Raw genomic sequence first — 16,492 nt, forward strand, 5'->3', positions numbered from 1 at the left:
GATTATGTGATCTATTTATCACACCAATAACCTTACCAATTCTTCTGAACTCTGATGCTATTAAATGGTTTTACCTTATCTTTTGCTAGATGAAAGAAAAACATTCTCTCTAGCAGATCAGGAAAGAAATTTTTATTCATTCTTTCTTTTTAGCCAAAAATCAAAACATCCACTACCTCACCCTCTCATGGATGGTACTTAAATCACGATAGATTGACAATACCAGGAACCACTATTCCTCTTAAATTTTACAAAGCTATCCCTATCCTGCTGTAGCTTTCTTGTGTAAATAACAGTGGCTCAACACACTTTCCAGCAGAGATGTGAGTTTCCAGGCTAAGAAACCTGGAATGTTCCAGCTACTTCAGGCTAATGATCTCTCAAATGCACACTAATATGTTTGATAAAAGTCTCCCAGCATGTGTGCACAGAATGCTTACCATAAGAATGACAGTACTGTGGGCAGGGCAAATCGCTGACACCATTTCAGACTGAGTTAGATGCTGGAGGCACAAATTAAAACTGTGAGCTTTCATTTCAGTGGGCTTTGACAGATGGAAGAGTGCATCAAATCTCTAATTGTTTAAACCATTAACTCATCTTTCCACCTGCATTATCTTTGGAAAGAGCTCAGCTGGAAGCCTGAAACAATTGCTCACAGACTGAATTCAGGAGTGCGTATTATTCTAAAAAGAAATTAGAGTTGTCTTTTTGAAACAGTCTGTTTATTTGGCTGCAGCATTTGTAAACTTATTTATCTTTATTTTCACATTTTCCTCTCACTTCTGAAGACTCAAAAAATAGCCTTTCAGCCTTTCTGCAGAATCAATCAATCAGGGACCACTGTCCCGGCTGCTGGGAACAAGGAAGTTGTATTGCAATTCACAGTGCATTATGATGATCCCCATTTATCTCCAGTCCTTGTAAATGCCACTGCACATGCAGCTCTAAATTATGCCTGCTGGTCTTTTGACTTTCAGTTGCTTACAAAAAGAAAAACTTGTGTAAGGAGCTGTAAAAAAAAAATTATCTCTACTTCACAAACTCTCTTGAAATGTCTCTCCCAGTCATTTTGCCCCCCCTTAGGGCTAAAATACATTTTTCACTAAACCAGCATCAATGTAGGGCACTTTGTCATTTCATGATACTCTCACTAGCATTCGACTCTTACTGTTGTTTTACAGGGAAGCACCTGCTATGTGCTCAGCACTTCCAAGTACTTGAGAAGAACGGCCTCGGCACTATGGAGCTCACGCTGTAAAAGCAAACGCAAAATGGAGCAGCGACAGCAAATGCTACGCATTTACATACAGTTTAGCAAGACTCGCTGTTAGTAAGATGACAGAAGGCAGTGGGATTTTAAGAACAGGACAGGAGCTTTGTGAATGACAGCAGGCAGGAGTCATTTTGGCCTTAGAAAGCATAAGCAGAAAAAAAGAAAACATAGGACCATGAATACCATTAAGGGACTGGAGCATCTGCCATATACGGAGAAGCTCAGAGAGATGGGACTGTTCAGCCTGGAGACAAGAATGTTCAGGGGGATCTTACCCATGTTTACAAATACCTGATAGGAAGCAATGAAGAAGAGGCAGCCAGGCTCTTCTCAGTCATGCCCACGGACCAGACGAGGCAATGGACACAAATTAAAAAACAGGAAATACAAAAACTTTTTACTGAGCAGGTGGTCAAACACTGGAACAGGTTGCCCAGAGAGGTTGTGGTCTTCATCTGTGGAGATACTCAAAACCCAAATGGACGTGGTTCTGGACAACCTGCTCTAGCTGACCCTGCTTGAGTAGAGAGGTTGCACTAGAAGTTCTCAAGAGGTTCCTTCCAACCTAAACAATTCACTGATTCTTTGGCAGATTTGTAAGAAACAGGTAGATGGGCATACAGAATAATGACACTAGTGGAGAGAAAGAGGCTAAATACCATATAAACATTTTCAGAGGATAAGTTAAGGAAAGATAAAGTTTTAAACAAGAATTATGTAAAGATTTGGAAGTTAAATCCAATAGCAAAAGTGAAGGCAGTGGGAGAATTCAAAACACAACATAAACCAGTTTATTGCCATTGTACAAAAAGCAAACATCCATTGTGACGTTATTATCCTTGAAGTACTTGAGTCATCCTTGCAGACTATTTCATTGGGCCAGATTCTGATAGTGTTTCACACCTCAAGTAGTACCTTAATCCACACATAGCTGTTAGTGGGAGGTTGATCAACAAATTTAATTGTTGTTGTAATACTTTAGTTCAAGTGAGTTAATTGATGACGTCAAGACTGGCAGCAGCCTGGGTTGCAGTGATCATGCACTGGTGGAGTTCACAGTCTTATGGGTCAGGCGAAGGGTAAAGTCAGGACCCTGAATTTTAGGAAAGCAAAGTTCCAGCTCTTCAAGGAGTTAAGTCAATAGGACGCCCTGGGAAATTGCCCTCAGGCATGAAGGAGAACGGAGCTGGCAGATCATTAAGGGTGCTTTCCATAGAGCACAAGAGCTCTTGATCCCCAGCTGTAAGAAATCAGGAAAGGAAGGCATGGAGGAGTGGAGACCTGCTAGCCAAACTAAAGGGCAAGAAGGAAATGCACAGGCAGCGGAAGCAGGGACAGGTATCCTGGGAAGAGTACAGGAACACTGCACGGTTGTGTAGGGATGGAGTCAAGAAGGCCGAGGCACAGGTGGAGCTTAACTTGGCAAGGGACACAAAGAATAAGAAGGGCTTCTATAAGTAAGTCAGCCAGAAAAGGAAGGTCAAAGAAAGGGTACCCCCCTGATGAGCAAGACTGGCAAACTGGTAACAATGGACAAGGAGAAGGCTGAGGTACTCAACAACTTTTTTGCCTCAGTCTTCACTGGCAACTTCTCTTCCCACACCTCTCAAGTGGATGGACCTCAAGGCAGAGACTGGGGGAGCAAAGTACCTCCCACTGTAAGAGAAGATCAGGTTCGTGACCACCTGAGGAACCTGAACATACATAAGTCTATGGGACCTGACAAGATGCACCCCAGAGTCCCGAGGGAATTGGCTGATGTAGTTGCCAAGCCATTCTCCATGATATTTGGAAAGCCATGGCAGTCACGTGAAGTCCCTGGTGACCGGAAAAAGGGAAACACTGCACCCATTTTTAAAAAGGGTAGAAAGGAGGACCCTGGGAACTACCGACCTCTCAGCCTCACCTCTGTGCCTGGGAAGATCATGGAACAGATCCTCCTAGAAGCCATGCTATGGCACATGGAGGGCAGGGAGGTGATTTGAGACAGCCAGCATGGCTTCAGTAAGGGCAAGTCTTGCCTGACCAACCTAGTGACCTTCTATGATGCAGTGACTACATCAGTGGACAAGGGAAGAGCTACTGATGTCATCTCTCTGGATTTCTGTAAAGCCTTTGACGTAGTCCCCCACAACAGCCTTCTCTCTAAAGTGGAGAGATACAGATTTGATGGATGGACTGTTCAGCGGATGAGGAATTGGTTGGATGGTTGCATCCAGAGGGTAGAGGTCAATGGCTCAACATCCAGATGGACCTCAGTGACAAGCGGTGTCCCTCAGGGGTCCGTATTGGGACCAGTACTGATTAATATCTTCGTCAATGACATAGACAGTGGGATCGAGTGCACCCTCAGCAAATTTGCAGACAACACCAAGCTGAGTGGCTGACATGCCTAAGGGATAGGATGCCATTCAGAGAGACCTGGACAAGCTCCACAAGTGGACCCATGTGAACCTCATGAGGTTCAACAAGGCCAAGTGCGAGGTCCTGCACCTGGGTCGGGGCAACCCCATGTATCAATACAGGCTGGGGGATGAAGGGATTGAGGGCAGCCCTGCAAAGAAGGATTTGGGGGTGCTGGTGGATGAAAAGCTGGACATGAGCCAGCAATGTGCACTCACAGCCCAAAAAGCCAACCGTATCCTGGGCTGCACCAAAAGCGTCGAGGGAGGGGGATTCTGCCCCTCTACTCTGCTCTGGTGAGAGCCCACCTGCAGTACTGCATCCAACTATGGAGTCCTCAGCACAGAAAAAACATGGACCTGTTGGAGCAGGTCCAGAGGAGGGCCACAAAAATGATCAGAGGGCTGGAACACCTCTCCTGTGAGGAAAGGCTGAGAGAGTTGGGGTTGTTCAGCCTGGAGAAGAGAAGGCTCCAGGGAGACCATATTGTGGCCTTTCAGTACTTAAAGGGGGCTTATAAGAAAGATGGGGACAAACTTTTTAGTAGGGCCCATTGCAATAGGACAAGGGGTAATGGTTTTAAACTAAAAGAAGGTAGATTCAGACTAGATAAAAGGAAGAAATTTTTTACAATAAGGGTGGTGAAACACTGGAACAGGTTGCCCGGAGAGGTTTTAGATGCCCCATCCCTGGAAATATTCAAGGTCAGGCTGGACGGGGCTCTGAGCAACCTGATCTAGTTGAAGGTGTCCCTGCTCACTGCAGGGGGGTTGGACTAGATGACCTTTAAAGGTCCCTTCCAATCCAAACTATTCTATGATTAAATAAAGGGGAAATTACTGGTCAAAGTAAACAAGAGGAGTGAAACAGACCCTTCACCTGTGTGCAGTCAGTATATGTATATAGTCAGTGGGGTAATATGCATAAGAAAAAAATACAGCTGTGAAAATGGATGGATGTTTTCTGCTTTTCTCCCTAACCCACTAAGTAAACTGTATTTCATTTTAAGAAGCAATATAATGAAACTGCCAGATAACATCTGTATATAGGATAAAACCAAGAATACTATTTTCTACTCCTATGAATATTGGGAATTGCAAGTAAAGATGTAGAAGATCAGCTCTGGGAAACACAAATCTAATAACAACCATATCTGAGCAAAATTCTTCTCTCAACACTGAACACACATCTCTCTACTCAGAATTTCTCATTAATGTCAATGAGAATTATGCTTGCAGAAAGAACTAGAATCCATACAGATTTCATTATGTAACTTTTATTTATAAAATCTCTCTTAGAAAAGAAAAAGGAAAAATATTCTGAGACCTATCACTTTAACAAAACATAAATCTCTAACAAAAAGTGTCATAAATATTTCTCAACAGCAGCACTATTCACTCTGGTTTGGACACTGTATATTCAACTAATGGTATTTTAAACACTGACCTATCCTACCCTTCCCTCCCTAGCAGCTGCCATTACACCCAAAAATAAAAAAAGATTAAGTTTTTTCTACACATTTCCATTTAGATGGAGCATTTGCAGTATTAATGAGAGTTACAAATGTGTATCAAAGCCGACTGACTACCTGTGTTGGAAATAACTTGAATTCTTTAAACTGAAAAAACAGATCAGATTATTATATGTTAGATGAGATCAATACACTACAGACACTACTTCATTGTGTATATAACCTGTAAATAATTACTTAGGTAACTCAGAGTATGAGATATAGAAAATATGAACTAATCAGAGGTGAAAAGGAGGAATAAGCCCAAAGTAGGTTTTATTTGCATACCTACACATGTAACTTACGTCAAAATATTATTTATTTCTGTTTTTAAAGACAGCCTACAGATGATAAGCACAAAAATATTTTTTAATTGCAAAATGAAAGCCAAACACTTTGCTATGATGCAAGACTTCAGTCCAGCTTGCACAAGTATACTGGATCTATCAGATTCCAGTTTTAACTGTCTTCCCCCAACCAGACAATACACTCTGCAGAGCTTCTATTTTGAATTTCTCTGCTGGGCCAGCTGTTGGCAACACGAGCTGGGGTTTTGTGTAGTCATGTATGTGGAAGAAAAGAAGGGAGTGTCTACTTGTCCGGTTCTCTCCCCAAACAAGCTTTCGACCCATGCGGCGTCCAGGAATGAGGAGAGATGACTGAGATCCAGGTGCTGGCCAATGACTCTGTGTCAAGAAATACTGAGCTCAGCCCAAACCAGTTCATTTTGCTGTTTCTCAGTCTCTCCACTTTGCAGCTCCACTTTCTCATGCTGCTGTGTATGAGCCCACCTGTGCATTACTCAGCAAGTCTGACAGGCTGCCAGTAATCTACTGGTAAAGTAAAACAAAATAAATGCTAAATTTTAACTTTCATTACCTAGACCAAATCTGAATGGAACCTCAGGACATAAAGTAAGTTCTATACCATGTAGTATCAATCCTAAGGAGGGTGGCAATACTGGTGGGAACATTTATGCTGCTCCTGGGAGCATGGAGCGCTCCACAGCATATCTGAAATGCTTGTACACCAATGCATGCAGTATGAGAAACAAACAGGATGAACTGGAGGCATTGGTTAGTTCCTGGAACTATGATATAATTTGTATTAGTGAGACTTGGTGGAATGAGTCCCACGACTGGAGGGCTGGGATGAAGGGCTACAGGCTGTTCAGGAGGGATAGGCAAGACAGGAGAGGTGGAGGTGTCGCACTATAGGTAAGGGAGAGGTTTATTTGTACAGCCCTTACAATTAGTGACGGTGTGGTTGACAGCCTCTGCATGAGGATTAGGTGGATGGAAAACAAAGGCGATGTTGTAGTGGCTGTCTACTACCAATCAACCAGCCAGGATGATAGCACTGATGAGTTATTCTATAGGCAATTAGAAGAAATTTCCAGATTGGTAGCCCTTGTCCTTATAGGAGATTTCAACTTCCCAGATATCAACTGGGAATATCATACTGCTGTGACAAGCAGGTCTTGGAAATTCTTGAACTTTGTGGGAGATAACTTCTTCTGACAGGTACTCGGTGAGCCAACTAGGAAAGATGCCCTCCTAGACTTGCTGGTTGTGATTAGAGAAGGACTCATGGGGAATGTGATGGTAAGTGGCTGTCTTGGCCACAGTGGTCATAAGTGGTAATAAGAAAAGGGACAGCAGAGTTGCTACCCTGGACTTCAGGAGAGCAAACCTTAAGCTATGCAGGGAGCTATTCAGCAGAGTACCCTGGGAATCTGCTTTTGAGGGCTTAGGAGTCCACAAGTGTTGCTCAGTTTTTAAGAACTACCCTTCAGAAGCACAGGAGCAGGCAATTCTGTGTTCTAAGTCAAGCAAGCAGGGCAGAAGACCAGCTTGGCTGAACAGGGAACTCCTCATGGAGCTCAAGAGGAAAAAGAAATTGTATGATCTCTGGAACCAAGGTCAGGCTTCGCAAGAAGATTACAGAGCTGTGATTTGCATATGCGAGGGAGAAGACACAAAAGGCCAAAACTCAATTAGAGTTGAAACTGGCCAGCGTTGTGTCAGATAACAAGGGCTTTTTTAAGTATGTTAATAGCAAGAGGACATCTAAGGAAAACATGGGACTGATACTTGTTGAAGATGCTTCTTTTACTTTAGTCTTTCATAATACTGATAGACCTTGGGCTGCCCAGTCCCCTGAGTCAGAGGACCACGGAATGGTGACTTTCCATTTGCGGACACTGAAATTGTAAGGGACCAGCTGTATCAGCTGAACATTCACAAGTCCCTGGGGCCTGATGGGATTCATCCCAGAGTTCGGAAGGAGCTAGCGGATGTTACGGCAGGACCCCTCTCGATCAGCTACCAAAGGTCTTGGGAGTCTGGGGAGGTCCCCACTGACTGGAAGACAGCCAGTGTTATACCAGTCTACAAAAAAGGGTGAGGGAAGACCCAGGGAACTATAGACCTGCTAGCCTAACCTCAGTTCCTGGAAAAATTATTATACTGCGTACTGTTGAAAGGCATTTAAAGAATAATGCCATCATCAGGCACAGTCAACATGGATTCACAAAGGGAAAGTCCTGTTTAACCAATTTGAAACCTTCCATGATAAGGTCACCCGCCCAGTGGGTGAAGGGAAGGCGGTGGATGTAGTTTTTCTGGATTTTAGTAAGGCTTTTGATACCATCCCTCACAGCATCCCTCTGGACAAGTTGTCCAACTGTGGGATGAGCAGGTTCACAGTGTGCTGGGTGAAGAACTGGCTGAAGGGCAGAGCTCAAAGGGTTGTACTGAATGCATGGTGACCGGTCACCAGCAGACTCAATTCTAGGGCCAGTTCCACTCAATATATTTATCAGCGCTCTGGATGCAGGAGTTGAATGCACCATTAGCAAGTTTGCTGATGATACCAAACTGGGAGGTGCTGTTGACTCTCTTGAGGGACAAGATGCCTTGCAGAGGGATCTAGATAGATCAGAGCATTGGGCTATGATTAACGGGATGAAATTTAACAAGTCCAAATGCCGGATTCTGCACCTGGGACAATAACGCCAGGCACAGGAATAAATTGGGAGAGAAGTGGCTGGAGATCAGCCCTGCAGAAAGGGATCTGGGGGTGCTGGTCGGCAGCAGGCTCAATGTGAGTCAGCAGTGTGCCGGGGCAGTCAAGAGGGCAAACTGCACCCTGAGGGGCATCAAACACAGCATGACCAGTGAGTCAAAAGAGGTGATTATCCCGCTGTATTCAGCCTTGGTGCGGCCTCACCCCGAGTACTGTGTGCAGTTCTGGGCCCCACAATTTCAGAAGGATGGGAAGGTCCTTGAATGCTTCCAGAGGAGGCAACAAAGGTGGTGAAAGGGCTGGAAGGCATGTCCTGTGAGGAGCAGCTGGGAACTTTTGGCTTGTCTAGTTTGGAGAAGAGGAGGCTGAGGGGTGACCTCATTGCTCTGTACAGCGTCCTGAGGAGGGGACGTGGAGAGGGAGGTGCTGAGCTCTTCTCCCTGGGATCTAGCGACAGGACGCGTGGGAAGTTTAGACTGGACATTAGGAAGCATTTTTTTACTGAGAGGGTGGTCAAACACTGGAAGAGGTTTCCTAGAGAGGTGGCCAATGCCCCAAGCCTGTCGGTGCTTAAGATGCATTTGGATAATGCCTTAAGAACATGCTTTAACTTTTGGTCAGCCCTGATCTGGTCAGGCAGTTGGACTAGATGATCACTGTAGGTCCCTTCCAACTGAAATAGTCTGTTCTATTCTGTTCTATTCTATGAGGAGCGGCTGAGGGAACCGGGGTTGTTTAGCCTGGAGAAAAGGAGGCTGAGGGGAGACCTCATCGCTCCCTACAACTACCTGAAAGGAGGGTGTAGTGAGGTGGGGGTCAGTCTCTTCTCCCATGTAACAAGCGATAGGACAAGAGGAAATGGCCTCAAGTTGTGCCGGGGGAAGTTTAGATTGGATGTTAGGAAATATTTCTTCACTGAAGGGGTTATCAAGCATTGAACAGGCTGCTCAGGGAAGAGTCACCATCCCTGGAGGTATTTAAAAGACATGTAGATGTGGCATTTAGGAACATGGTTTAGTGGCGGACTTGGCAGTGTTAGGTTTATGGTTGGACTCGATGATCTTAGAAGTCTTTTCCAACATAAATGATCCTATGATTCTATGATTCTATTCTATTCTATTCCTCTGACTTCCAAAGAAAAACCCACCAAGTTTTCAAGACTCAGTTTCATGCTTAATATATTAAAGATAGATTAAAAGAACCAATTTCAGGACCAAATACCTACTGGATTAATATTCACTGTTTTTATAACTATATAAACAACATACGATGTTGTCACATAAAAATACATTAGTTTGTGTGTACAATAGTTCTCAAGCATTATTTTAATGCTAACCAACAGTACCAAAGACTCTTCTCCTGGATAAATTGTAGAAAAATGTCTAAACCTTATTATAAACTTCAGTGCCAAAGTGTATTTTTTCAGGGACTATAAGCAATTAAAACACACCAGATATCTACCGTAGAGGACTAAAAAAAAAAAAAAAAAAAAAAAAAAAAAAAAAAGATTTATTCCATTAAATTTCTAATAAAAATTCTTATTCTTCTCAGGCCATAAGATTTAAAAAAAAGAAAACCAAATACCCGCCATAAAGTAGCAGTAAGAAGAATGAACACAGTAAAAAAGAGCTAAACATAAGGAAAAAAGAAAGACAAAACTGTAAAATAATATGAAGAGCATAAGCTCAAACAAAACAACAGAACTATGGATGAAGTTAGAAAAAAAAATTTGGCTTCAAATCTATTTCCAAAGAAGTTCACAACAAACTTCACTGACTACACTGACAATTTTACCTCAGTAATCATATTCACAGTGGAAGCCAACCAGACAATTGACAGGATCCCAAGAAAGCCTTCAATCTGCTTCAACTCTGTACAAGCAGACAAGCAGGAGTGCATGATGCAGGAGTGCACTGAATAAATAACTACTCGAACCAAAAAATGGCAATTTATTTAATGATCCTATAATTGTCCTAATTATAACAGAGAATTTTAACATATTGAAATTACCCACCTCATGTCAAAACAGGGCAAGCATTCAAGAGCTCTCTTGTGTTTTATCTTGTAAAATAGCCTCTGGAGAGGTCTTATTCAATTAAATTACATATAAAATCATTGGTGCATATTTTGCTGCTCACAGCCATGCTTTGTGACGTGATCCATTAAAATAACAAAAATGAATAGCCATTTGGGATGTAGGTAGTGATCTACAACTGTTCCTGTGAGAGCTAAAACCATTTTAGTTCATTAGATTTGCACCTCTCTGAAAAATTAGTAGTTCTCAAAGGTATTCATCTTCAAACTAACAGTTGTTGTCTACACTTATATTAGAGGGCAATGGTATAATAGCTGGAATCAACTTTAGAGGTACTTCACTGACCAAACAAACTTGAACAATATCTTATCAACAACTATCTTCAACTACAGAAGTATTCTCAAAGACCCACAGACTTCCATGAGGAAAAAAATAATTTTCATTGTATGCTACTAATAAGATATTTTTCCCAGTTATTCTACATACAAAATTGCGGACACAAAATTTCCATGGAATTTTATGCCAGACTGATCTTACTCTCAGAGAATAATGGACAGAGACTATAGAACAGCTTTTTGTCAGTTCAGGTCTAGGCAAAATGAAGCCAAAACAGACATCAAAGGTGCAATGCGGAGAAAACACATGCAAAAGCCCTGTATTGGATGCTTTACGATGTTTTTTTCTTCTCCAGAGCCCCATCTCCCATCCTGGACTTCTACTTTTACAGGCTACTGTCTGCCCTTGGAATGAAAAAAATTCTTCTAAAATATAATTGGGATAGGTTATGTTACAATTAAGAAGATGGACTACACTGTACCCTTTCTAGCTTTAAATTTTTCTATGAAAGAGTAAAATAATAGAAAAGTTACTAAATTAACTACATCATCTTTTATTGCTGTATCAGGTACTGTCTGATACATTGATGCAACCAACTTCCAAATAAAATTTCTCCACTGTGTATCAGATGCAAATACTTGCACAAAAGGTGCTTCTGGGCTTCAAAGTGCCCCCCCTGCTAACAAAGTAGCTGGATGTTTGCTGTCATTTGCACTTTACCATAAATCACCTCAAAAAGCTGTCACTAAACACCACAACCACAAAATAAGGGTGGACACTGGGAAAATCCCTTAGAAAAAATATCATCTGAGATATTTAGCAGAATCACACTCATATAAACCTCCTCCACTGAGGTGCTTAGCAGCAGTGAAAGGAATTTGCATTTTTAGAAGGTTAACTCAATCCCCTGCATTGCTTTGAAAGTTTCAGTTAGGTAATGCAATTGTTTGACTTTGCATTGCAAAACACAGAAAACCAAAGCTTGCCTGAAAGGAGAACATTCTGCTAATGTTCAGCTCTGCTAACAATTTGACCAAGTTTATATTTATTTCTTTTTCTAAATATGGCAAAGCTGCTTTCTTAAGGAAAATGTACTACCTTCCTAAGAAAGAATGAAAACGTAAGGTAACATGACTGTAAAGTATATGTTAAGTAATTTAAAACTCAAACTGTTGTTGCATTTTGTATTATAATATTAATTTGTAGCATTCTTACACTGATTTCAAGAGACTAATACAATCTTAAAGTAAACCTTAAATTCATAATACCTTATATATACATTATGTGGATTCTGTGAACTTGGGAGGGAGTGACCCAGAGAAATGTTCCTATAACCTCTGCCCTGCTTTAAAAGCTAGACAACTTTTCTTGTATGATTCCTTCTTTGTTAGGCAGACACAAACCGCTGGAAAACCTTTCAGATTACATACCACAGTAGCCTTCATAACTGAATAAAAAAAGAGAATTACATCAGGATCTCTATGGTACAAGACCCAAGCTTTCCTTAAAAGGCAATTCAGTTATGATGGAACACATTCTCTGCACCTTTGTTTGGGTTTCTTTAAGAATGATGAGATTTCATTGCAGAAGTGCAACCCTTAGCAGGGTGGCACAGCTAATAGGACATGTTCCATTCTCTTCTTATACTGATGTTGTTATACCCTGTTTTTAATACTGACAAAAGCGATCGACTTTGTTTTATTTTCCTGTGATGGAACAGTGAAAAACAAATTGGTCCATTTCCAATCCCATTCATTTCAACGGAAGCTAGATCAGTGAACCAGTAATCTCAGACTTTAAATGTAGAGAAGAAATTGTCATGTGTTAAAATCAAGGGTTAGCACCAGCATTTACATAGATTACATTATTAAAACAACACAGAACAATGTTACTTGGATTTAATCCCATTTGCAGTACAACTTTCACAGAATAAAGAATAAATATTGAACTTAAAAAGCCTAAGTTATTGTAGAAATACATTTTCAGGAAGGTTAGACAAAAACACTACTTTCAGCATTTTCAGGTAAATTTCCAATGGATGCATCTTCCGTGACATTTACGAACAGTCAGGAGCAGGGTGTGTAATTCCCCTTTGACCCACCAAAGCTCTCAAATCATTGTTGCTTCTATCCAGACACCATAGAAAGACTCTTGCCCAGGAGAATCAGTTGACAATTAGCTCACCTACCCACTAGGCTTTCAGGGTTGAAGTGCTAGGAGAAGACAGGGCACCAGTAGAGCCACTGGGATTTACAGAAAGATTTTTTTCCAAAGAAATTCAGCGTCAGGCTAAAAATTAAATACCCAAACTGAATGAAATGTTGAATGTTGACATACCTTGCTGCTGTTGGAGGAAGATTTTAAAGTGATTGACAGTTTTACTCTCTTATTACCAAAAATACTGAAAGAACACAAACGATATACTAGATTTTAGCCCATGTAAAGTTTGTTGGTAACCATAGAATTATGTTGGTTTAACTTGATACATATCCTCAAACATGATTCCTTTGTCCTGAAAGAGTAAATCACTCTGGTTTAATTTTGTATATTTTATTATAGGGTGAGCTTTCCAAATAAAATATAAATATATGCTTCTGAAAACAGGCTAAGATGAAAAGCACTTATCTACAGACAAGAGTCTGAAAGCAACTAGGTAACTTAAATGAGAGGGGGAAAAAAAAAGGACATACCTTTGAACACTGTTTATGATTCTGGCACCAAGCAAGTGACCCATTGTTCTGAAAGACAAAGAAAAAGTACATGAATATTGATATTTCTTTAGGACTAGACATGATCACCCTAACAGGTTTAAACAGAATACACCATCCAGTTCTGCTTAGAGAATGATGTTGTGTCACAACACTAGTACCAATCCTGACTCCAACTCCCTTGCGTTGAGTAAAAGGCTCAGGCAAGTGTAAAGTGACCAGAGAAAAGTTAGGAAAGCATTTCATCAGGCAAGGCTGGTGGAAAACTGACTGAAGTCACCTTTTAGTCTATCTTTGTAAACACTTACTATCTAGACTTGCTAGGAAGCAAACAAAAGGTAACACTTTTATTTAAGAAACTGATACGGATTGGTAGTGATTCATGAACAGAAAACCCATTAGTCACATTTCAATATTGCACAGTACTTAAAATAAATTATCAAGGAAAGATAATGAACACCCTTGAAGTAAATGGAAAATTTAATTAAATGCAACATGAGTTGACCAAAAGTCAACCATGCCAGTTTTGATACATTTTTGATAATAAAGTGCATTTCCCAGATCAGGAAACACTATAACTATCATTTGTCTTGACTGCAGTAAAACAACCAATATAGTATCACATGCAAAATAATAATTTAAGCTAAAGGAAAAGAGAACCTGATGAGAATAGAAAGATAAATATGAAACAGGGACAAACAGCAACCTACTGTTCTGCTAGGTGAGCTTCTGAAGGGTCAATTTTGGAAACAATATCTCCTGGTAAAAAAAACAGCTCAGGAAAGAAAAATGTATGTTTGTGAGGTTAAGAGATGAGACAAAATTGACTGATGGATTCACTTCCTATATAGTGGAAGATTGAACCAACATCAGGAAGACCTGAGTGACTGTGGACTGAACACGAGAAATGGGGTACAAACTCTGCAACACAGAGTATATGTTCATGTACTTAGGAACTTATACATATATATTTCTTCTGTAATTTATAAGGTCATACTCTGGAAACAGAACAGATGAAGATTCCAGTAAATTTGTGGTTCAGAATCTGACTATAATGGTGAGTCTATGAGGGAGTAATAGGACATCCTTTCATATGAATTAGGCAATTTCCTCAGGGGTGAATTAATGTGATTGTACTATACTTTCAGCTTCGGCACTGACTAGACCTAGAAATCAGTCTCCAAGGAAGAGAAATTCAGGTAGGCCAGAATGCAAAGGACTAGCAGGACTATACTTTTTTCTCTTTTTTTTTTTGTTTGTTTGTTTTAATAAGGGGAGATGCATATAATGGAATAATATATACACATGTGCTGGTTTTGGCTGGAATAGAGTTAATTTTCTTCATAGTAGCTACTATGGGGCTATGTTTTGGATCTGTGCTGAAACCAGTGTTGATAACCCAGGGATGTTTTCGTCTCTGCTGAGCAGTGCTCACACCGAGCCAAGGGCTTTTCTGCTTCTCCCCCCACCCCACCAGCGAGCAGGCTGGGGGGGCACAAGGAGTTGGGGGGGGACACAGCCGGGACAGCTGACCCCAACTGACCCGAGGGATGTCCCAGACCATGGGACGTCATGATCAGCAGATAAAGCTGGGGGAAGGAGAAGGAAGGGGGGGACGTTCGGAGCGATGGCGTTTGTCTTCCCAAGTCACCGTTCCGCGTGCTGGAGCCCTGCTGTCCTGGAGATGGCTGAACACCTGCCTGCCCATGGGAAGTGGGGAACGAATTCCTTGCTTTGCTTTGCTTGTGCGCAGCTTTTGCTTTACCTATTAAACTGTCTTTATCTCAACCCATGAGTTTTCTCACTTTTACTCCTCCGATTCTCTCCTCCATCCCACCATGTGGGGAGTGAGTGAGTGAGTGGCTGGGGTTAAACCACGACAATACATAACTTTTTGTATAAAAATCACACAGATAAAGCCAAATCATTCTCTGGATGTACGACAACTACAAATCAGAAGCAGAAAGAGATACATTAGCATGCATTGTAACCAAGCCAACTACACCAGTTTCTCAAAACAGCAGCACTCTGTTTTGGTCTCAGCAAAGCTTATAAGCTTGAATAAAATGACTTGCTACCACAACTATGAAGTCTATCCTTTGAAGCTGGATCTCTCTTAGTGAATGTTTGAGGAGATCATGTTTGTGCATGTCTTCATACGAGTATGTAGTCACGCCTTCACACAAGCTCCCAAGATGTAGCCAACAGGTCAAGGGAAGGGATCGTCCCCCTCTACTCAGCTCCCATGAGACCCCACCTGCAGTACCGCGTCCAGCTCTCAGGTCCTCAGCACATGAAAGACATGGACCTGTTCGAGCAGGTCCACAGGAGGGCCACAAAAATGATCAGAGGGCTGGAACACCTCTCCTCTGAAGACAGGCTGAGAGAGTTGGGGTTGTTCAGCTGGGAGAAGAGAAGGATCTGGGGAGACCATATTGCGACCTTTCAATATATAAAGGGGGCTTTTAAGAAAGACGGAGAAAGACTTTTTTACCAAGGCCTGTAGTGACAGAACAAGGGGCAACAGTTTTAAACCAAAAGAGCGTAGATATAGATTGGACATAAGTAAGAAATTCTTTACAATAAGGGTTCTGAGACACTGGAACAGCTTGTCTCCATATAAGTGGTAGATGCCCCATCACTGGAAGTGTTCAAAATCAGGTTGGACAAGGGCTTTAAGCAACCTGATCTCATGAAAGATCTCCCTTCCCAGGGCAGGGGGGGTGGACTAGATGACCTTTAAGGGCCCTTTCCAACCCAAAGCATTCTGTGATTCTGTGATTCTATGACTATGAAGAGTGTTCAACTCACACACTCACAGAATGATTGAGGTTGGAAAGGACCTCTGGAGGTCACCTGGTCCAACACCCCTGCTCAAGCATGGACACCTACAGCCAGTTGCCCAGGACCAAGTCCAGAAAGCTTTTGAGTATCTCCAGGGTAGAAGACTCCACAACCTCTCTGGGCAACCTCTGCCAGTGCTCAGTCACCCTCATGGGAAAAAAAATGTTTCCTGATGTTCAGAGGGAACCTCCTGAGTTTCAATTTGTGCCCATTGCCTCTGGTCCTGGGCACCACTGAAAAGAGCCTGGCTCCATCTTCTTCACATCCTCCCATCAGGTATTTATAAATGTTAATGAGATCTGCCCCCTCAGCCTTCTCTTCTGTAGGCTAAATGATCTCAGTGCTCTCAGCCT

The 16,492-nt window shown here is 41.8% G+C and overlaps 1 protein-coding gene across 1 annotated transcript in view; it reads right to left on the minus strand.

The window, feature by feature from the left end:
• ANOS1 (anosmin 1) overlaps positions 1 to 16,492 on the minus strand; it is a 149,120-nt gene that overhangs the window by 106,476 nt on the left and 26,152 nt on the right. The window contains exon 2 of the mRNA XM_029999126.1: positions 13,278 to 13,325. Within this exon, the coding sequence (XP_029854986.1) occupies positions 13,278 to 13,325 (48 nt within the window). The remainder of the gene's footprint in view (positions 1 to 13,277; positions 13,326 to 16,492) is intronic.

This window comes from Aquila chrysaetos, chromosome 23 (assembly GCF_900496995.4).
Source record: "Aquila chrysaetos chrysaetos chromosome 23, bAquChr1.4, whole genome shotgun sequence".
NCBI classification, from domain to species: Eukaryota; Metazoa; Chordata; class Aves; order Accipitriformes; family Accipitridae; genus Aquila; species Aquila chrysaetos.